Raw genomic sequence first — 23,990 nt, 5'->3', positions numbered from 1 at the left:
CACGCTTTATGCATGTTTTAAAAATATGAATCATGTTTTATAAATTCCCGAAACACACACACAACTAACATATTATGATTGTATATAAAACACAAATTTATATGGAAAGCAATCACTGGGTTTATTTCACACCACGTTTCAACAAGTTCCATATAAATTTGTGTTTTATATCATATGTTCAGTTACTAAATGCCGTATAAGGATTATGATTGTATGTGATAATTCTCAGTAGTTTTGTTACCGAAAATACTATAAAACTACAAAATTAAACAGATTTAGTTCATCGATATAGATATTGTAACGTCGTTGAGCGAACTGTCAGTGTGTGTTTATTACAGACAATTCCCAAGATGCATTGCGCGTCGCTGTGTTTCTATGGGCCGTAATGCGAGTCGCCACTCTGTGTATTTTTACTCTGTGGTAATAACGTCATCACAAATCAGCAAAGTGGTTATCACTCCAACAGGTCTACTGCAAACCATGTCATTAGACTGCAACATGACATTTCCAAGGCATTCACAGCCAAACAATATCTCTGTGTAATTTTTGTTGATATGACTAAAGCTTTTGCATAGACTCCACACATAGGCATACGGGGAAATTTTTGACGGGGGAGCGGTGGTGGTTGGTGCCCAAAAATGTAGTTAGGTTCTTAGTATGTTACATAATAATAATAAATTCGCTGTTAAATTGGACACTTTCAAGAACGCAATATTATTTTATACAACTTTTACAAAGTACAATTGTGTGCCCAAATTTTCCAAGCATTTGGTGCCCAAAATGGGGGGGGGGGGGCTGCCCCCACCCCCCCCAGCCCCAACCCCCCAGCTCGTACACCTATGACTCCACAACGCAAAAGTCAAAGGCCGAATGTATAGGTGGATAGAGAATTTTCTGAAAAATAGGCATATCAGGGTTCAAGTAGGAAATTGCATGAGTGAAAAGTTCAAAATGGAAAACGGAACGCTGCAAGGGTCCGTTATCAGTCCAATACTATTTAACATCATGATAAATGATCTCCCAAAAGCTATGGAGGGAAGGACACAGAATTGGCGCTATTCGCAGACAACAGCTCGTTCTGGAAAGCATCTAAGGGCATAGTTAAAATTAAACAATCACTTCAATATACTCTAGAACAAATTTCAAAGTGGGCAAATGACTGGGGCTTCAAAATATCAGAGGGAAAGACAGTAGCAATGCTGTTCCATTCGACCGACAGCAATAGGAAAATTGATTTAAACCTAAATGACACAAAAATTGAATTCAAAACAGAGGTCAAATTTCTTGGCATGACGTTTGACTCATGACTAACTTGGAAGCCGCATATCGATGGCATAATAAGTTGCACATCCAAAACGCTCAACATGATGAAATACATAAGAGGGCCTCACTGGGGACGCCAACAGAAGTACTCTAATGCTTATATACAGATCACTCATCCGCTCGGTTATCGACAACGGATATCTGGCGTATGCCAACGCGGGCGATAGTCAACTAAGTAGGCTAGACAAAATATAAAACAAAGCCATAAGACTGGCAACTAGAGCAGCCATAGGAACAAAAACAGTTGCCCTTTTACACGAAATGGGAGAGCTTCCACTTGATCTCAGGCCTGAGGAACTCTCACTCAAATATTGGTAAACTGCAAACTCTAAAACAAAGATACCCAACATACAACTGCCTCAGAAAATTTCAACGAATAGGTTTTAGGAAAATCACCAGGCCCGTGACATTTGGGCAAATGACATCTTAAACAAGTATAACTTGAAAAATACAACTAGAACTGCGATGCAGTAATGACGGGTTTCACCAATGCCACGTTACCCTTAAACATATGGCACTTCTGGTACCAATGAAACCATTAACCATGTTTCCACATAAGCATTGTACACATCAAATAAAATGGACGCAGAATCAACCAAATCCAGCAATATCAATTCATTTTATAAATTTGTTACATGTAAGTGTACAGTACTTCCGGTGATAATGAAAATGTTCAATTAGTTTTATGAAATCAGAAATTGCATAAGGCATTACATGGTGAAAATTTTATTTAAATCGAATAATAATTGCCACTTTTATAGACCAAAAACCTTGAAAAGTGACTTGTGGAAAATCGTCTATTTCTCTGTAACCATTTTGTGGTATCTGTATGATCGTATGGGTTCATTCTATTTGTTGATTGGAATCATATAAAACGTTACAAATCAGACCCATTTGAATAAAATATCTGTTTTGAAGGCTAAAAATACAGTTTTTGCCAAAATGACATTACTTCCGGTGATACTAGAAATGTTAAATTAGTTTTTTAACATCGTCTTTGACATTAGGTATCACATGATGAAAATTTTATGAAAATCGAAAAATAATTCACACTTTAATGGACCCAAAACCTTCAAAAGTGACTTTTAGAAAACCGTCTATATCTCGGCAACCGAACAAGTTAGAAACAATTTTATGATATCTACATGACCGTATGAATTTTATTAATATGTGAATTTAAACCAAAAGTTAAAATTATTAATTCATATTAAATAAATCAATTAGAGTTACGCCACTGAAGCGTGCACATTCAACGTATCGAGTACAACTTTTAGTAGGGAAAAGTTTCGGCCACTGGGCACCCTACAGATGGTTCAAAAGATTCTACAAAGGGAGCAATACGATACGGCATATACATACCCAAAGTAAAGCTGAACATCAGGAAAAGGCTACCAGAACACTGTTCTGTGTACACCACAGAACTGATGGCCATTAAAACTGCACTGGAATGGCTAGCTATGCAAACGCACCAAAAAGCTGTAATCCTGTCTGACTCTAGCATCAAATCTATAGATCCTAACCCACCAAGTCAGGGACCACATTCATAAAATTAAAACCAGTGGGAGGGAGGTGATCCTTGCATGGATCCCTTCCCACGTCAACATCTTTGGCAACAAACAGGCCGACACGCTAGCGAAGGAGGGTTTGTCACTAAATGAAATATACAATTTAGAATATAGCAGTCAGGAATTTGCAAGCATAGCAAAAGAGAAGATTAAAAATGCATGGATATCCAGTCTAAAATAAGAAAACACCCATCGCTATCAAATAGATAGCAATCTTGTAGACAAGGTTTACATTAAATATCCCTAAATCAAAATAAGCAAACTCATCAGAAGGCTCAAAACAATAGATGTAGTCAAAGCCTACACCCATCAAATCCCCGTGTTGACCCATTGCAACCACTTTACACCTACTAATCGACTGCAATCAACTAAATGATTGACAAACTGATAGGGAAGGGAAGGACACATTGTCTCAACTCTCTCCTTTCTCCACCGCCAGATGATAGATACTGGACCTCTCAGCTTATCTGGGATTTCATTGAGGAAATAGGTTTAACAAAACATATGTAATGATATGCGTAAGCCAGCACTGAGAACTACTAAGAGGTAAATCTGTGCACAACCCTTATAGAAAATTATGTCTTGGGCGTTATCTGTACGTCTATCGAAAGAAAATTAATTTCCTGACTATTACTCGTTATTACCGCGTTAAAATTGTAAATAAGGTGCGTTAATTAACAAGGGTGAAAAACTGTCTGAGAGGTGAGTTAATTAACACTAGGGGTGAAAAACTGTGCGACGGTGCGTTTTTTGTAGAGGTGTGTTAATTAAAAGACCGGTAAAAAAATGAATGTCAATGGCGTGTATTGTTTAATTGGCGTGTTTTCTCGCTAATTGCAATAACTGCACCAAAAGGAGTATAATCAAGAAGCAACAGGCTTTATCAGACACGTACGTGTTAAATCAAAATTTTGGAAGTAAAACTGTTTTACCATGCGATTTATCATTCGACCGTGTGTTTTACGCAGGTCTTTGTATAATTAAAGACAGGTCTTTAGATAAGGGTGTGTGCTCACTATGATCTACATTTCTCTCATGTGTCTTTTGTAGTGTGTAACCATATATATAAAGTTGCATTTAATAAAATAAAAATATGAACCATAATCTATCATATACGGAAAGGCGAATTTAATGTCGTCATTTATAAATACTCAGCGGTCAGCGCACAATATGAATATTCACGGGAATATAGAGAGTAAATCCAGCAAAAACTAATTTTTCTACTACCGAAATATATTTCTGCATGATTACTAAAAAGACGCGCACTCACCGTTTCACATTTATTAAATTTATGAAAATGTGCCACGATGCGTAAATTGTGCATCTTACCTTCAATAGCAATTGTTACTAAGTGTTGGTATAGAGTTGTCTAACTGTGGATGGATTTCAGATCAATGGAAGACGATGTAGTAGGTAATACTGATGACAATATACCAGTTGGCTTTACAAAATTAGACCAGCGGCTGCCAGGCAGGATACGCCCACATTTTCGAGAGATGGATAGAGAACAAGCTAAAAACGCGATTTTTCGTACAATCAGGGGCCATAATTCAGGAAGTTACAGTCCGATATGCGCGAATATCGAAAGGAATCAAGATCTTTGGGTTATAAACATACATTTCAAGTTTCAACAAAATTGGTGAAAAATTGTGACCTCTATAGGGTCAACAACCTTCATATACCGTATTTTTACTCTATTTGAGAACGAACGGCGGCCATTTTGTCTGTCAATTTTGGGCCGATTTTCACGAAATTCGTACTCAGTCGTCCTTAGGGTGTAACGGTGATATAATAATACGTTTTTTTTAAATCGGATAAAAATTATGACCTCTAAAGGGTCCACAAGCTAAAAACGCGATTTTTCGTACAATCAGGGGCCATAATTCAGGAAGTTACGGTCCGATATGCGCAAATATTAAAAGGAACCGAGATCTTTGGGTTATAAACTTACATTTCAAGTTTCAACAAAATTGGATAAAAATTGTGACCTCTATAGGGTCCACAAGCTAAAAACGTGATTTTTCATACAAATAGGGGCCATAACCCATAAAGTTTCAATCCGATATATGCCAATATCGAAAGCAACCAAGATCTTTTGGAGATAAATTTGTATTTCAAGTTTCGTCAAAATAGGATAAGAATTGTGACCTGTAGAGTGTCCACAAACAAATTGTGGACGGACGGACGGACAGGGGCGACGACAATTTCATGTGGACGTATAAAAATTATGACCGCTATAGGGTCCACAAACTAAAAACGCGATTTTTCGTACAATTAGGGGCAATACTTCAGGAAATTATTGCAAGAAATTTAGGCCTCCTGATTTCGAAGAAATAAAACGGATTCATATTACGATATTTATAAATTCTTGGGGATTACCCTTAGATTCCCGGCGAAAATTGTTCAAAAGGGACATGATAAAAATAGTTAAAATAGCAATAATAGTCGTCTGCTAGTGCTAATTTTTTTAACGGTGCAGTAGGCTAGTTTAATCAGCCATGCTAGTTACATCGCACTGATGTGACCAGTTAAAAGAGTCTGCGCATAAAATAAGAAATCGAAAGTAATATATTTCGTCAAAAACGTAACTTATATTTAGATGTCTATGATACCAGGTCAGTTTGACGCGAGTCAAAATAATTTATTCAGTTTATGAGGTTAAAAGCAACAAATAAAAAAACTTTTACCAATTTAGATTATCTTTATTTACAAGAAAATGGAGGTGGGCGGAAATCTGCTTTAAGATATTTTTGTCGGGCGGACAACATTGGTGCTGGCCAGTGCCGTCCGGTAATTGTAATAGTAGGCACATCCCCGGGTAACACAAAGTTTAGTGATAAGGGTTTTAGAATTGTTTATTGCTCAGACAGTAGTACATTTAATTCCACTCAAAATGTGATTGAATACAGACCAATGTACATACCCCACTTTTAAGATCTTCACCTTCATTAGAAAAATATTCAATATCCTCCTCAATTTCTTCTGCTAAACTTCCATTTTCATTTATAGATTTTGCATCCGACCGGCTATTCAATCGTGGACTTTTCTGGCTCAAACTATGCCTGTAAAATTTTTAGAAGTTTTTGTAGGCTTAATTCATTCAGGTTCATAATGGCCTCCCTTCTGACAGATAGGTTGCCAGCAGTGATGGGATTTTGCCCGTATATTCCGGACATGTCCGACGCTATTTTCCAAAAGTCCTTAATTGTCCGACCAGGAATATTCCCAATCGGACATCAAGACATGGTAAGTAATATTCAAAATTCCAAAATTAATTTAGTGTACTGAGTATAACTACCACTCAGCCCGATTATCGTTAATAACAGGCTGGATTGATTAGGTAATTAAGTGATCAACATATTTATCGTTTAATACCGTATATACACCTACTTTGATTAACTACTAAATCTGCCTTGATTGGCTGACTTAATTCTTTGTCGGACAATTCATCAATTCAATCCTGAACAGAAGTCAGATTAACCCGTGATTTCTCCATTGTCTCACGTTTTAATCTCCTTGATGTCGACCGTAGACATTAGTAATATGTCACGTATACTAATAGTATATAACACCCCAAATCAATATACATTGTGTCCGATAACTTGTCTGTGATATTTCTTCAGTGGAAGCCGAAGTTAAATAAAGCTATTTCACACACGCACAAAATGAAAGTAGAAATCTCGCGAGACACGTGGAATTAAGAGGTGTAAACGTGCCGGATCTAATACGTCTGATGTTGGGAGAAAAGATTCTATTTTGATGGCATATTGTCGGATTTATGATCATATTTTGAATGGGGTTTATGTTTTTAAATAATGGGATTATTTAGCAGTTGGTGTCACTCACTCGTTGTATTAGAACGACGTTTACTACGGTTTACGGCCAAATAAATTTCGGGATGTCTTTCATTTTTTTACCTTCCGCATATAAATCGAAACGGAGTATAAGACTAGTGCCGGACTTTGCTGAAAAATATATCGACTTTTGACCCGAAAAATACGGTAATTTTGGGGGAATTTGAAACCGGTATGGATGGACAGTAGTTGGCACGCTTTCATTCTATGGTATTATGATGTCATGTAATTTTGTAGGAATATTATTGACATAAATTTGAATACCGTACAGGAATTAAATATGAAAAATAACGAGGTGCACGTATTTTTTTTTTTGAATATTTTGTTGACACGTGATTCTTAATTGTGGCTTGAAAACGCCTGCTTAAATAACGATAAGAGTTATGTCCCTTTATTTTCGGGAAGAAAATGTCCGACAACTAAAATTTTGAAATCCCATCACTGGTTGCCAGGCAATGAAACATACTCCCACAGCAGGTATAGACATCTGAGCAGTCCACAAGGGCTGTCATATATTTAGTGTTTTGTAGGTAATGTAATTATTGAAAAGACACTCAAAATTAATCATAATTAATTCAAATTCAATTGGTTTCTTGTTCTTCCAGATGCTAACATTTATTATGCAAAAGATGTACTTCTACTGGTGATGATAATAAATTTAGATGTTATTGGAAATTGTTAAAAATTAATAGGTTTAATCACATACACACAGTAATAATTCCAAAAGTAATTCTAGACTTCCATTCATGAACATTATTATACATGGTGTGTTAAAATATTGAAAAAAAAATTTACAATCTAGAGCATCTACACAAGATTATTCAAAATTATCAAGGGCAATATAACTCTGGCAATCAGATGATAACTAAAGATTTTGCCAAGTGATCAAGGGCCAAAACTCTGGAAGTAATTATCATAATTTCTCAAAATCAATAAGCTTTGTGTTTCATGACCATAAATACTATGTATAAATTTACAGTCAATCGGATATTAAACATACATTATGCAAGAGCTAAATCTGTCAATTGCAGGTCTTTCTTTATCTAAATTATTAATTAGACATTAAATAACCTATCCAGACCATAATCAACTCTAGATGGCATCGCTAGCCTGCAATTTTTAGTGGATTATAAGACGATTTACAACATAACTTTCCTTCACGATTTAACGATAAAATGGATAATGATGATAGAGGCTAGGCGGAAACTTCAATCACTTAGTTCTCGGTTCATAGTGCATCAATTTGAATGAAATTTTCAGCAAATTGCCTTTACATTATCTAGTCTTTAACTAATATAGTGAGAACTGCCAACTCGTTATCGAATCTCCCATAATGTATATTTAACTTTAGCCTCTAGAGCGTCCACAAGATTTTCAAAGTAATTAAGGGCTATAGCTCTGCAATTAATTATCGAAAAATCACTGAATCAATAGGTTTCTTTGTTTCATAACCATAAAAATCTAGGGCGACCACAAGCAATTGTGGGCGCACAAAAACCAAACATGCTCAATTATGCCTGCAGCCGAGATTTCTAGCCTGCCAAGAAACACAATTTCGCTACAAGGTCCTCCCTTGATATAATGAATCTATACTCAAGAGTTTCATCGCTCTAACCCAATTAGAACCAAAGGTACCAAAAATCCACTTTAACGGACATGAAAATAAACACAATAGGCCGTAGTTTAATAACTTGGTCCCCGATTTCCGAAATGAATACATTTCTGGATAACTGGGATCAGGGTCGAATTTGTGGTATTTGAAAAATTCAAAAAATTTCTTATTTCACTTTTGACCTTTTACGTGCCGACAAAGTAGTTTACAATTTTCCGATATATTTTACTGCCATTTTTTAGTTCTTTTCCACCTTTTTCATTTCATTTTCTGATCCGCCCGATTTCTTAACGGCTTGATCCATTTTTCTGAAATTTCTGGAACGGGAAGTCAATCCAATTACAGCAACAAAGCCTCAGTTATTTCCCTATATTTGTCAGATTTTTTTTCTCGCTCGGGTGAAATATTTCTCGCTATATTTAGGATGATATCTTCGCGAGTTTTTGACCAATTTTAATAATTATTTTTCCTTGTTGAGATTCTTTATATAACCCATGATATGTGACAGGAACCATGAATATGTAAGATAGGTTGCCAGGCAACAAAACATACGCCCACAGCAGCTAAATCGTCCGAGGGGTCAACAAGGATTGGCACATATTTATCCTTTTGTAGGTAATTGGGGGCATTTACAAGACAATTTCATACAGATTACATTAATAATTTTTGTCGTTTGTGGGTTCACAAGGTTCTACAAACTGAAACAAGGGTCTTAACTCTGGAAGTAATTTACAGAAAATTTTGAAATTTGACAGGCTTTTTCGTTTTACTAACTTAAATAATGCATATAAATTTCATACAGATTGGATGAATGATTTTGTCATTCGAACGTTCACAAGATTCACAAAGTAAAACAAGAGCCATAACTATAGAAATAATTGACGGAAATTGATAAAATTCAATGTACTTCCTTCCACAAATTCAAATGATGCATATCAATTTCATACAAATAGGATGATAACTCTCATCAATCGAGCATTAACAAGGTTGAACAAAGTGAAACAAGGGTCGTAATTATTGTAAATTGCTGAAATTCAATAGGCTTTGTGGTTTCACTAATCTAAATGCATATAAATTTCATACAGATCAGTTATAACTTTTGGCGATAGAACGTTCACAAGGTTCAACAAAGTGAAACAAGGGCCATAACTCTAGACATAATAAATGGAAATTGCTGAAATTCAATAGGATTCTTCTTTTTACTAATTTAAATCACACATATAAATTTTATACAGATCGGCAGATAACTTTTGATGTTAAAGCGTTCACAAAGTGCAACAAAGTGAAACAAGGGCCATAACTCTAGACATAATAAACGGAAATTGCTGGAATTCAATAGGATTCTTCTTTTTACTAATTTAAATGACACATATAAATTTCATACAGATCGGCAGATAACTTTAGATGTAATTATGTGAAATTGCTGAAATTCAATAGACTTCTTCGTTTCACTAATTCAAATAATGCATATAAATTTCACAAAGATACAGATGATAACTTTTGGCATTAGAGCGTTCACAAGGTTAAAAAAAAAGTGAAACAAGGGCCATAACTCTAGACGTAATAAACGGAAATTGCTGAAATTCAATAGGATTCTTCGTTTCACTAATTTAAATAATGCAAATATATTTCACAAAGATAGGATGATAACTTTTGGCGTTAGAGCATTCACAAGGTCCAACAAAGTGAAACAAGGGCCATAATAGGCTTCTTTATCTCCCTAATGTCAACAACATATATCAATTTTACAACAATCGGATCATAACTTTTGTTGTTCACAAACTGCAATATACGTCCACATTACCATGTGGGCGTATAAAAATGAAATGAAATGGGGTTTAACGTCGTACTGGGCTAATGAAGACAGGCATATGCCATACAGTGTGCTATGAGGGAAATTTTGCCCGGGCAGCGGCACTATGGCCTACACTTATATCAAATTCCAATTGCCAAGGGATCTTTTACATGCATGCCAAAGTATACACGAGACCTCGGTATTTTGTCCCATTCCAACGACTAGAAAGCTGTCCTTGTCCTTGTGAATATGTAAAATGGGAAATTTTACCCGGTTGAAATGTTTAGTACTGTTATACTTTAGTCAATAATACTCTCATCTTTTTGACAGAGTAACACCTGATGTGAAGTGATGTCTCGTTCAAACATTTCCCTTTCAACCTGGTCAGATTTTAGATGATTTTGTTTTTATTGTAGTCACGTTATTCAATTTAATTTTTTTAAAAACTGCAGAAACTTGAAATCAGGTCTAATGTTGATCGCGAACAATTAAGTTGGACATTAGTTACTTATTTTGAAAGTTTTATCAAAATCGGTGGGTAATGAAATGTTTCTTTTTAACATTCTTGACAACATCACTAACATCCGACGTGAAGTGATCCACAACCTTGATTTACGAGATGTTTAACTATTTGTGTACAAGGGGCGGCCATTTGTCCAGCAGTTTTGTCCTGATCTTCACGAAATTCGAAGTCAACAAAAATTACGATGTAACGGTGATATATTCAAACGTTTTTAAAATCGAATAATAATTGTAACCTCTAGAGGGACCACAAGCTAAAAACGCGATTTTTTGTACAACCAGAGGCCATAATTCAGGAAGTTACGATTCAATATGCACGTAAATACAAAGGAACCAAGATATTTGGGTTATAAACATGCATTTCAAATTTCATCAAAATCAGATGAAAATTGTGACCTCCAGAGGGTCCAGAACCCTGATACACAATATTTTGACACTATTTGCGAACGAGGGGCGGCCATTTTGTCCGTCAGTTTCGGTCCAATTTTTACGAAATTAGAACTCAACCATCCTTAGGGTGTAACGGTGATATATGCAAACGTTTTTTTAAATAAGATAAAAATAGTGGCCTCTATGGGGTCCACAAGCTAAAAACGTGATTTTTCGTACAATCGGGGGCCATAATTCAGGAAGTTATAATTCGATATGTGCGAATATCGAAAGGAACCGAGATCTGTGGGTTATAAACATGCATTTCAAGTGTCATCAAAATCAGTGAAAATTGTGACCTCCAGAGGGTCCACAACCCTGATACACAATATTTTGACACTATTTGCGAACGAGGGGCGGCCATTTTGTCCGTCAGTTTCGGCCCGATTTTTACGAAATTCGAATTCAACCATCCTTAGAGTGTAACGGTGATATATTCAAACGTTTTTTTAAATCGAATAAAAATTGTGGCCTCTATGGGGTCCACAAGCTAAAAACACGATTTTTCGTACAATCAGGGGGCATAATTCAGGAAATTATGGTTCGATATGCGCAAATATCGTAAGGAACCGAGATCTGTGGGTTATAAACATACATATCAAGTTTATACCAAATCGGATAAAAATTGTGACCTCTACAGTGTTCACAAGCTAAAAACGTGATTTTTCGTACAAACTAGGGCCATAATCCAGGAAGTTACAGTCTGATACATGCCAATATCGAAAGGAACCGAGACCTTAGGGTGATACACCTATATTTCAAGTTCCATTGAAATTGAATAAAAACTGTGACCTGTAGAGTGTTCACAAACAATTGTGGACAGACGGACGGACAGACGGATGGGGGCGACGACAATATACGTCCATATGAAAATGTAGGCGTATAAAAAGTGCAAAACTTTCAATTCAGGTCAAACGTTAATCACAAACGATTAAGCTGGTCAGTGGGAGCCTGGTTGTAATTTTTTAATATTTTCCTGCCATTTTTTAGTTCTTTTCTGCCATTTTCTTTTTTAAACGGCTTGATCCATTTTTCTGAAACTTCTGGAATGGAAATTCAATCAGATTACAGCAATACAAGTCTCAGTTATTTCTCTTTATTTTACAGATTATTGTTTTCGCCCTGGTGAAATGTTTCTCGGTATATTTAGGCTTATAACTTTGTGAGTTTTTGACCTATTTTCATGATTTATTTTTTCTTGTTCAGATTCTTTATATTATAACAGAAATGACCGTAAATATGAAAGCTTTTATATCTGCTATGCAGATCTAGTTATAATTATTTATTTTTTTTTTGTCCTTTGCCTGCAAATCTTAGAATCTAACCATAGGATCTTTCTGAAACTTTGACCTACACCCCCAAGAATGGGTGGTGGCTTTTGTTTAAATATATTTTCAAAACGTTTTATGAATCTGAAATCACCGACTTTTACAATCGAAAGCATTTGACTTACATTGCTGTAACTTTGTGACTATTTGACCTATTTTACTCATTCTTTTTTCTTTGAGTACTTTGAAACATTTACTTAAAATCTGCTATTTCCGATTTTCATGTAATTTGGAATGTAAAAGTATAACTCAACCCAACTTCAACGACATTATTAGAAATTTTCTAACTTATCTCCCCTTGGAGAAATTAAGGGACAAAGTTTTGAAAGATAGGTTGCCAGGCAACTAAACATACGCCCACAGCAGCTAAATCGTCCGAGCGGTCGACAAGAGTTGTCGTATATTTGTTCTTTTGTAGGTAATTAGGGGGCATTTAATAGACAATTTCATACAGATGACATTATAATTATCATCGTTTGAGGGTTCACAAGGTTCTTAATACTAAAACAAGGGCTGTAACTCTGGAAGTAATCTACAGAAATTGTTGAAATTCGACAGACTTTTTCGTTTTACTAATTCAAATAATACATATCAATTTCATACAGATCAGATGATAACTTTTGTCGTTCGAACGTTCACAAGGTTCAACAAAGTAAAACAAGGGCCATAACTCTAGAAGTAATTGACAGAAATTGCTGACATTCAATAGGCTTCTTCATTTCATTAATTTAAATGATGCATATGAATTTTATACAGATTGGGTGATAACTTTTGTCGTTCAAGCGCTTACAAGATTCAACAATGTGAAACAAGGGCCATAACTCTAGATGTAATTAACGGAAATTTGCTGAAACTCAATAGGCTTGTTCGTTTTACTAATTTAAACGATACCTATAAATTTCATACAGATCGGATAATAAATTTTGTTATTAAAGCATTCACAAGGTACAACAAAGTGAAAAAAGGGCCATTACTCACGGTGTAATTAACGGAAATTGTTGAAATTCAATAGGCATCTTCGATGCACTAATTTAAATGATGCATATCAATTTCAAACAGATCGGATGATAACTGTTGTCATAAGAGCGTTCAAAAGATTCAACAAAGTGAAACAAGGGCCATAACTCTAGATGTAATTAACGGAAATTGCTGAAATTCAATAAGCTTCTTTGTTTTACTAATCTAAATGATGCATATAAATTTCATACAGATCGGATAATAACTTTTGTCGTTAGAGCATTCACAAGGTACAACAAAGTGAAACAAGGGCCATAACTCACGACGTAATTAACGGAAATTGCTCAAATTCAATAGGCTTCTTTGTTTCACTAATTTAAATGATGCATATCAATTTCAAACAGATCGGATGATAGCGGTTGTCATTAGAGCGTACACATGATTCAACAAAGTGAAACAAGGGCCATAACTCTAGATGTAATTAACGGAAATTGCTGAAATTCAATTTGCTTCTTTGTTTTACTAATTTAAATGATGCATATAAATTTCATACAGATCGGTTGATAACTTTTGTCGTTAGAGCGTCCACAAGGTGCAACAAAGTGAAACAAGGGCCATAACTCCAGACGAAATTAACGGAAGTTATTGAAATTAAATAGGCTTTTTCATCTCACTAATGCAAACAACATATATCAATTTTTTAAACAATCAGATGATAAATGTAGTCTGTAGAGTGTTCACAAGAAATTGTGGATGACGGACGGACGGTCAATATACGACATTTCAATGTGGGTGTATAAAAAATCGAAAAGATAGGTTGCCAGGCAACGAAACATACGCCCACAGCAGCTATATCGTCTGGGCAGTCAACAAGAGTTGTCGCATATTTTTACTTTTTTCGGTAATAAAACATTTATAATACATTAAAATCTGATTACGAGTAACAACTCATTAAGTAATTATCAGAAAACCATTAGAATTTGTTTGGTTTTTATAAAGTTCTGCCCTATGCTAACGCTTAGTATACAAAACTTTTAATATCATGGATTTAGCTGTTCAATTCATAAAGATTCATTGATAATCAATATACTTGTTCGTCTCAAGACCTTAAGCTCTGTGTATCAATCTGTAGACAATCAGATGATAACTGTAGCCTCTAGAGCATCCACAAGATTTTTAGAAGTGATCAAGGGCCATAACTCTGGCAGTAATTATCGGAAATCGCTGAAAATCAATAGGCTTCTTCGTCTCATGACCTTAAACACTGTTTATAAATTTAAAGTCAATCGGATATTAACTTTAGCCTCTTGAGCGTCCACAAGATTTTTCAAAGTGATCAAGGGCCATAACTCTGGCAAAAATTATCGGAAATCGCTGAAAATCTATAGGATTCTTCGTCTCATGACCTTAAACACTGTGTATCAATTTAAAGTGAATCAGATATTATCTTTGACCTCTAGAGCGTCCACAAGATTTTTCAAAGTGATCAAGGGCCATAACTCTGACAGTAATTATCAGATCGCTGAAAATCAAAAGGCTTCTTCGTCTCATGACCTTAAACACTCTAGAGGTCAAAGATAATATCCGATTGACTTTAAATTTATACACAGTGTTTAAGGTCATGAGACGAAGAAGCCTTTTGATTTTCAGCGATTTCCGATAGTTACTGTCAGAGTTATGGCCCTTCATCTCTTTGAAAAATCTTGTGGACGCTCTAGAGGCTAAAGTTAATATCCAATTGACTGTAAATTTATACACAGTGTTTAAGATCATGAGACGAAGAAGCCTATTGATTTTCAGCAATTTCCGATAATTACTGCCAGAGTTATGGCCCTTGATCACTTTGAAAAATCTTGTGGACGCTCTAGAACCTAAAGTTAATATCTGATTCACTTTAAATTTATACACAGTGTTTAAGGTCATGAGACGAAGAATCCTATTGATTTTCAGCGATTTCCGATAATTACTACCAGAGTTATAGCCCTTGATCACTTTGAAAAATCTTGTGGACGCTCAAGAGGCTAAAGTTAATATACACGGGACCTCGGTTTTTCGTCTCATCCGAATGACTAGACAGCTGTCCTTATCAGGCCCTCCGTTCTGCACCACTGACAAGGGGAACCACATCGGAAAATCCAGATGAACTTTCTCGGCCAATGCAGGGATTGAACACCCGACATCCAGGCTAGCGAGCCAGCGTCTTAACTAATTTCGCCAAGAATTTTAAGAAATAGGACAGATTTAAGAATACGGTACTCTTACAAAACATTCAAATACAGGTGTTTTAAAATGTTTTTTTGCTATTTTGATCTTCTGTGTCGATAGATAGTATATTTATAGACTCATTTTTGTGAAAATCTCAATTTCGTTCAAAATCAATATTTTCACTTATTTTGTCTTTATCTCATTATTGATTCTTGCGCATTTCGACTCATTTATATGCGGCCGGTCACATATTTTGAAATTCCATTATTATTAGTAGTTTTCTCAGAATACAGTTGTTTATAAAACCTCTCGATTTCTCTCATTACCTCATTAGGATTATCAATAATTTCATTATTGGAGACATTAAACAATTTACTTGATGTAATAGCCGTCTGCTTTTGTTTTTCAAGATTTAGAAAAAATTTAGTACTCTTTTCACCTTCAACATAGTACTTGACTTTAGCTCGTATTAAAACACCTTCACTTTCATGTCTATACAAGGTTTCCAGTCTTTCCTTAACGTGTTCAATTCTAGATGTTCATATTCTTTTAGTAGGGATTGCTTCAGTGATTGCTTGACGTTTTGTTTTTATTTACAGTATTTAATTGTACATACTTTAATTTTATATGTCACATAGTCCCAAAAACCTCATTAGTCACAATAATCGAAATATTTTTTCCAATTTGGTAATGGCTTTATTATTAAATTTGTGTAACTTTGATCAGAAACTAGAGATGAGTTAAATATCCATAAGTTTGGGCTGCAATTAAAATCTGAGATTTTCATCTGTAACCATTTGCCTTCATAAGAATTGCCATGTGGTCCTACCTGGCAACCCATTTGCCATTACACAATGTTTTAATAATTTTTCATTCACCGACAATAAAATATTCCTTACATATACGCAAAGTGTTCCTTATTGGCATGCAGAATGGACCGCAAGTTGACAAGTAAATAGGATAGGTGTACAATATTAATGAAGTGAATTACGTGTCTGATTATCAACTTTGCACCATGCCTGAAATACATGACATGTTTTACTATTGATACCGCTGAGATATATGTCAAAATCGACTCTAGCATGTGCCAAACCAAACATTATTGCACCGGGAGAAGAGATCTCCTGGACCCCGCCTAAAGTAACCTAATTTTGGTCTGCCTACCATCCTCCAAGCTTATCCTTGTTCAATACTTACCCTGAACTCTGGAAATCATCTTCATACTCTATTTCATCATCTCCTCCACCTAATGTGAATACATAAGTTGATATAATTATTATAAGTCAATAGATTACCTCAAAACATCTATGACCAGATATGAGGAGAAAGAAAGCAATAATGCAGAATTAATCAGCATTCAGATGTCACTAAAACTGTAATATCACTGGGGTAATGCATTGAATTTGAAACAACATAACTCAATGTTACCAAAATTTGCAATTTTGGGAATAGGTATTTCCAGAGGAAGAAGAGCTTCTTACCTAAACCAAAATCCTCTAATCTTTTATCCAAAGCCCACAAATTCTTATTGGATTCTTGTTCTGAATTGAAAATCAAATACCATCAGTGACAATTATCTCCCAAACAAAGTGTTCAAAATTAGAAATATTGTTTACAAGTATTTGGTGTTAGTCACATCTTTATTATGGCTTCCAATGTCTAGGGAACTGAATGTTCAGAGATCAAATTCTCTCAATACCAAAGAAATTTCAAAGGTATGCACCAATGGAATATGAAACATGTTCCCTATGTTTGATTACATCCAGTGATGGGATTTCGCGCGTATATTTCAGACATGTTCGATGCTATTTTCCAACCATCAGAAATTGTCCGACCAGGAATGTGCCCAATCGGACATCAAGATATGATGAAAAATATTCAAAATTCCAGAATTAATATAGTATACTGAGTGTATAACTACCACTCAACCTGATTATCGATGATAATAGGCTGGATTGATTAAGTAATTAATTGGTGTCGGTCATTATCAATTGTGATAGCACTGGTTAAACACGTTCCAAATATAATTCTAACACAGAGATCATTGCTACGATAGATGCGTTATGAAGCTTTCAAGAAAGTGAAGGGACGGATGCCTGAGGAAAACAGGAGTTATCCTTCTGATAACAGATACACAGGCGAATTGTTGTGCTCACTATAATTTTATATTTGAGCACCCATGTACAGTCCATGTGTCAAGATTTTCTAGAACAAAGTCGCTATATCTCTAACACAGTGTAAGCAAGATTATTATGTTCTTCGAAAAAACGACCATCAGATATGAAGTACTTGTCTTTAAAAACCCACAGTCGTATTACATAAAAGCAGCATAGAAATTATGTCAATCAGGAGAAAAATGCATTACCATAATCAAGGGCGAGAAAAATGAATTACCATAATCAAGGGCCATAAATCCAGGAAGTTAGGGTCTAACATGTGTCAATATGGATAGGAACCAAGATCTTTGGTATATAAACATATATTTAAAGTTTCATCAAAATTGGGACCTCTAGAGCATCACATCGAATTTGAAAATGATAGTCTCAACTACTGCTTATCCGAAAGGAAAACTTGGGTGTTGAACGAATTTGATAAGGACCTAAGATGCTTGAAGAAATCTAATCTCTAGGGTTCGTTCTATTTATGGCCCCATTGCTTCCAACCAAATTTTGAAAACCAACAGCTGCCAGGAAAGATATCGAAAGAGACTGAGATCTTTGGGACATAAAGATATATTTTAAATTTCATCAAAATCGGACAAATATTAAGACCTCTGTAGGGTCCACAATCTTCGTATTACATACTTGTACACAATTTGTGTGCAAGAAGCGGCCATTTTGTCAAGCAGTTTCGCTTTGATTTTCATAAAATTCACCTCAACCATCATTAGGGTGTAACGGTGATATATTCAAATGTTTTTTTAAATCGGGAAAAAATTGTGACCTCTAGAGGGACCACAAGCTAAAAACATGATTTTTCGTACAATCAAAGGCTATAATTCAAAAAGTTACAATCCGATATGCACCAATATCAAAAGGAACCAAGATCTGTGGGTTATAAACAAATATTGCAAGTTTCATCAAAATCGGATCAAAATTGTTGCCTCTAGAGGGTCTACAACCTTGATATACCATATATTTACACTATTTGCATATAAGGGGCGGCCATTTTTCCGGCAGTTTTGGTCCGATTTTCACGAATTCAAACTAAACCATTATTAGGGTGTACCGGTGAAATATTCAAACAGTTTTTTTAAATCGGATAAAAATTGTTACTTCTATAGTGAACACAAGGTAAAAACGTGATTATTCGTACAAAATCAAGGGGAATAATTCAGGAAATTACAATCCTGTATGCACGAATATCTAAAGAAACCAAAATCTTTTGGGTATAATCATGTATTTCAAGTTTCATCAAAATCGGATTAAAATTGTGACCTCTAGAGTGTCGAAAAGTTAAAAACCTGATCTTTCATACAATCAAGAACCATAATCCATGCCAATATTGAAAGGAACCGACCTATATTTCAAGTTTCATAAAAATCGAATAACAATTGTGATCTGTAGTGTGTCCACAAACAAATTGTGGACAGACAGAGGCGACAATTGTGGATGTATAACAAGATCCATTAAAAATTATAGCCTTTCTAACCAGCGGATGCCAGGCAGGATACGCCCACATTTTCGAGAGATGGATAGAGAACATGCTAAAAAGAAAGCGATTTTTCGTACAATCAGGGGCCATAATTCAGGAAGTTACGATCCAATATGCACGAATATCGAAAGGAACCGAGATCTTTGGATTATAAACTTACATTTCAAGTTTCAACAAAATCAGATAAAAATTGTGACCTCTATAGGGTCCACAACCTTGATATAGCATATTTTTACGCTAATTGAGAACGAACGGCGGCCATTTTGTCTGTCAATTTTGGGCCGATTTTCACGAAATTCGAACTCAGCTGTCCTTAGGGTGTAACGGTAATATAATAATGCGTTTTTTTTAATTGGATAAAAATTATGACCTCGAATGGGTCCACAAGCTAAAAATGCGATTTTTTGTACTATCAGGGGCCATAATTCAGGAACGGCTGCCGTTTTGTCTGTCAGTTTTGGACCAAACTTAGTCGTCCTTAGGGTGTAACGGTGATATAATAATACGTTTTTTCAAATCGGATAAAAATTATGACCTCTATAGGGTCCACAATCTAAAAACATGATTTTTCATACAATCAGGGGCCATAATTCAGGAAGTTACGGTCCGATATGCAAGAATATCGAAAGGAACCGAGATCTTTGGGTTATAAACTTACATTTCAAGTTTAAAAAAAAAACGAATTTAAATTGTGACCTCCATAGGGTCCACAACCTTGATATACCATATTTTTATGCTATTTGAGAACGAAGGGCGGCCATTTAGTCTGTCAATTTTGGGCCGATTTTCACGAAATTCGAACTCAGCCGTCTTTAGGATGCAACGGTGATATAATAATACGTTTTTTTAAATCGGATAAAAATTATGATCTCTATCGGGTCCACAAGCTAAAAACGCGATTTTTCGTACAATCAGGGGCCATAAATCAGGAAGTTACGGTCCGATATGCAAGAATATCGAAAGGAACCGAGATCTTTGGGTTTTAAACTTACATTTCAAGTTTCAACAAAATCGGATTAAAATTGTGACCTCTATAGGGTCCACAACCTTGATATACCATATTTTTACACTATTTAAGAATGAAGGGCGGCCATTTTGTCTGTCAGTTTTGGGTGTAACGGTGATATAATAATATGTTTTTTTAAATCGGATAAAAATTATGACCTCTATAGGGTCCACAAGCTACAAATGCGATTTTTCGTAAAATCAGGGGCCATAATTCAGTAAGTTACGGTCCGATATGTGCGAATATTGAAAGGAAACAAGATCTATGGGTTATAAACTTACATTTCAAGTTTCAACAATATTGGATAAAAATTGTGATCTCTATATTTGGGTCCACAACCTTGATATACCATATTTTTACGCTATTTGAGAACGAAGGGCGGCCATTTTGTCTATCAGTTTTGGGCCGGTGATATAATAATACGTTTTTTTAAATTGTATAAAAATTATGACCTCTAGAGGCACCACAAGCTAAAATCGTGATTTTTCGTACAACCAAGGGCCATAATTACAAAAGTTACGATCCGATATGCGCGGATATCGAAAGGAACCAAGATCTTTGGGTTATAAACATGTATTTCAAGTTTCATCAAAATTGAATAAAATTGTGACCTAGAGGGTCCACAACCTTGATTTACCATAGTTTTCCACTATTTGACCCCGAGGTCAAGGTCGATAACTGACTTACATACTGGATTCTGTGTTTGTGTAAAAAGTTGAATAAATGAATGAAAATGGGCGGATACAAGACGCAAGATTATCACGGGCACTTTATCACTCAAAATCGCTTTACCAATTCGTCTGTAACAGGTATCAATACATTATTCTGCACGTCATGTATTGTTGTTTACTCAGCAGATTTGGGAGGGGTCCATAACCTGAATATAGCCAGTTATGTCTGTTTATTTACAATGCATGCAAATTACTTCATTCCAATGTCAAGTTTTTGAAATATAATTTTAAGAAATTTGAATTGGTATACCAAAAAATGTATTTTATGCCTATTTTCTGATTTAAGGTTTTCGGCACTTTTTTTATACGCCCACATGTCATATATTGTCTTCGCCCCCCATCTGTCAGTCCGCTTGTCCGGTGTCCATGTTCTGGAGAAGAAAAATCCTATTGATTTTCAAGCATTTTGGATAATTACTTCCAGATTCATGGTCCCTGATATTTAATGTTTTGTGTACTAAATTTTAACATAAGGCAGAACTAGAAGCCAATCAAATCTGACTGCCCAGATGACTAAGCTATTGTGGGAAGATTGGATGACCAAATGATTAGCGCATGCGCGTTATATTATAAAATCTGTCATGATAAATGATAATAACTCTTAATATCCGTGCCACATTTATTCAACCATTAGACATCAAAACAAGCATGTCCTCCAACACGGCAAACACAAATTCAACTAAAAGACATGAAACGAGAACTTAACATTAATTAAACTTTCTTTTTTTTGTTTTAAAATAAAGTATTTATATTAAATTAAGTAAGATACATCAGTGCTTCACGTTTGACGCGAGCGATCGCTATCGTCTTCTCGGCTCGCGCAAACGTCAAAATAGAAGAGCTTTTTATCGCTCTCCTCCGAGGATAAAATCGCTCTCGTCGACGTCATATTTTACATTTGTCAAAAAACGAACTGCAAATAAAGCCCATGTTACCAATATGCAAATAAGATTGTTTGATTCGTGCATGCATGCTGTGAGCCAATAGTAACAGTAAATTTTCCCGCGGTTAGACCCCTCTAACCAATGAAAAAAAATAGTTGTGTAGCGAACATTCAGCCGTTGTTTTGAAATTTCTCTTGGTTGAATATGACCAACAAAACAATGATTATGTCGAATCAGAGAATAATAATTGAAACTTAAAATAAATACTTACAAAAAAGAAAGAAAATAGATACAGTCAGAACAGTTTTCCAAATGTTCAATTGATCACGTACGCAGTTGCATCGACGATTCGAGCTTCTCACGTGATTTTCTATAATAAGTAGCCTATAGGCCTAAGTGTGTGTGTGTGTGTGTGTGTTTTTTAACGGTTTTCAAAAAAGAAAATAATTTACATAAATAGAAATAAATATAGAGTTTAATCAGACAGGCCTTGAAATGTCGCATTAGTAACTGACCTGTCATTTATAATTTAGCACCTCACACATTATCCATGCACACAAACACGATTAAATGGTTTTGATTCTTATTTTGATCCATGTGAATATCGTAATTAATTTCTTCGACATCGGCAGGACTAAAAATTCGCGCGAGTCTCCACACTAGCTGCAAGTCTTGATGTGAATTCCGCTTAGTAAAACATGCGTCTCAAATCATGTTTTAAGTTTAATTTAGAGGTCTATGACCCTGCCGTTGAGAAATGTGTAGAATTCGGATTCTAAAATATCGGTAAAAATGGAATATCAAACACGTCGTTGCCTGTACATGACACTATACTATTATTAATCACGGGCATAGGACAGTTTATCGCGCTCCCTGGAATTCATTTCTCACATTCCGACTTATTTACGCTAAAAATTATATGTATGTATAAAATACTCTTTTGACCAAATTGTTTAATTTTCTCAAATTGTCCTGTAAATTATAGTAATTATACATAAACTTCATTTGCGAACATTGTTCTGAATTTTTTCAATGTTTATATTTTCATTGGAGACAAAACGGGAAACATCGAATTGTTACGGTGCAGACTTTGTGCCAAAATTATCAAATGAAATGAAATAAAATGGATTTTAACGTCCTACTGTTCTGCTCCTAACCTGGGCTAATGAAGACGGGCATACGCCCCAAAATTATCAGGGCGACAAAGTTAAACTTAAGATTTTTTCTGTGACTCTTATTTATGGTTTTCATCAAGTCCAACTGTCCAATCTGATTAAAATACAGATCTATATTTCGTTTCGTTTTTTTATACTTTCGATGGCCTACACTACAAGAAGAACTGACAAGTTATAGCGACTTTTGACCTATGACGTCAGACATTTGATTAACCAATCAGCATTGATGTTACTAGTGGATTACCCACAGTTCTGGGCAAAAAAGGTCAAACACTCGATTCGACAGACCATTCGATTGGCTGACCCCTCATTTCAAGCAGAACACGAGTTAAATAACAAGTCTTCCAGATCAAAGTGTAGTAAAGACAAGTAAAACGAAATTTTGAACTATAAAAACGAAATAGGATCTGTGTTTTAACCAGATTGCATTGCATCAAGTCAGTATAGGAGTGAAGGATTGATACTGAAATTTCATTTTTATTTTTTCTAATAAATATCGAAACACCTATCTTTATTTTCTAAGTATTAATGGTCAATAAATGGCTTCATCTATGGTCAAACTATAGTATGAAATACATCAATGGTCCTTCTAAATAATGGATTGCTCCTCTATTTTGAGTTGAGAAGTGCTATTTTTGCAGGAGCGATTTTCAGCTGTTGTAATTTTAGAAGAGCTTTTTATGGCTCCTCTATTTTTTTCAAACGTGAAGCACTGATACATATAGCTTATATGTGTAACATAACAAAGAATCTATATCTAAATCTTCACTTCCCCCTTGTCATTAGTCGTTTGTCATCTACCATTTTAGTAGAATATTAAGCCTCAATGGAAATATTAAATAAATTTTAATCTGACATAATGAGTTCTACAATTAACTGCTTTAAATAATATGCATCTTCAAGGGCCTCTTGTAAACTTAAGGCTTCAGCAGCTATGGTGGAATGCACAA

The 23,990-nt window shown here is 35.2% G+C and overlaps 1 protein-coding gene across 4 annotated transcripts in view; it reads right to left on the bottom strand.

The window, feature by feature from the left end:
* Positions 1-23,990, bottom strand: part of LOC126811227 (centrosomal protein 43) — a 361,417-nt gene that overhangs the window by 39,030 nt on the left and 298,397 nt on the right. For 3 of the 4 annotated variants that reach the window (XR_007675441.1, XR_007675439.2, XM_050536800.1), the window contains 3 exons: positions 17,072-17,131; positions 16,788-16,836; positions 5,812-5,950 (listed from right to left, as the gene is read on the bottom strand). Coding sequence is in view for 2 of the 4 variants with exons in the window: in XM_050536800.1 (XP_050392757.1) it covers positions 5,812-5,950; positions 16,788-16,836; positions 17,072-17,131 (248 nt within the window). In the remaining 2 variants the exon portion in view is untranslated. The remainder of the gene's footprint in view (positions 1-5,811; positions 5,951-16,787; positions 16,837-17,071; positions 17,132-23,990) is intronic. The other variant, XM_050536801.1, reaches the window with a different exon arrangement.

The sequence above is a fragment of the Patella vulgata genome, chromosome 2, assembly GCF_932274485.2.
Source record: "Patella vulgata chromosome 2, xgPatVulg1.2, whole genome shotgun sequence".
Lineage (NCBI taxonomy): Eukaryota > Metazoa > Mollusca > Gastropoda > Patellidae > Patella > Patella vulgata.
Note: the sequence above shows the minus strand (reverse complement) of the source record. Positions and strands in the feature narration are given on the sequence as shown.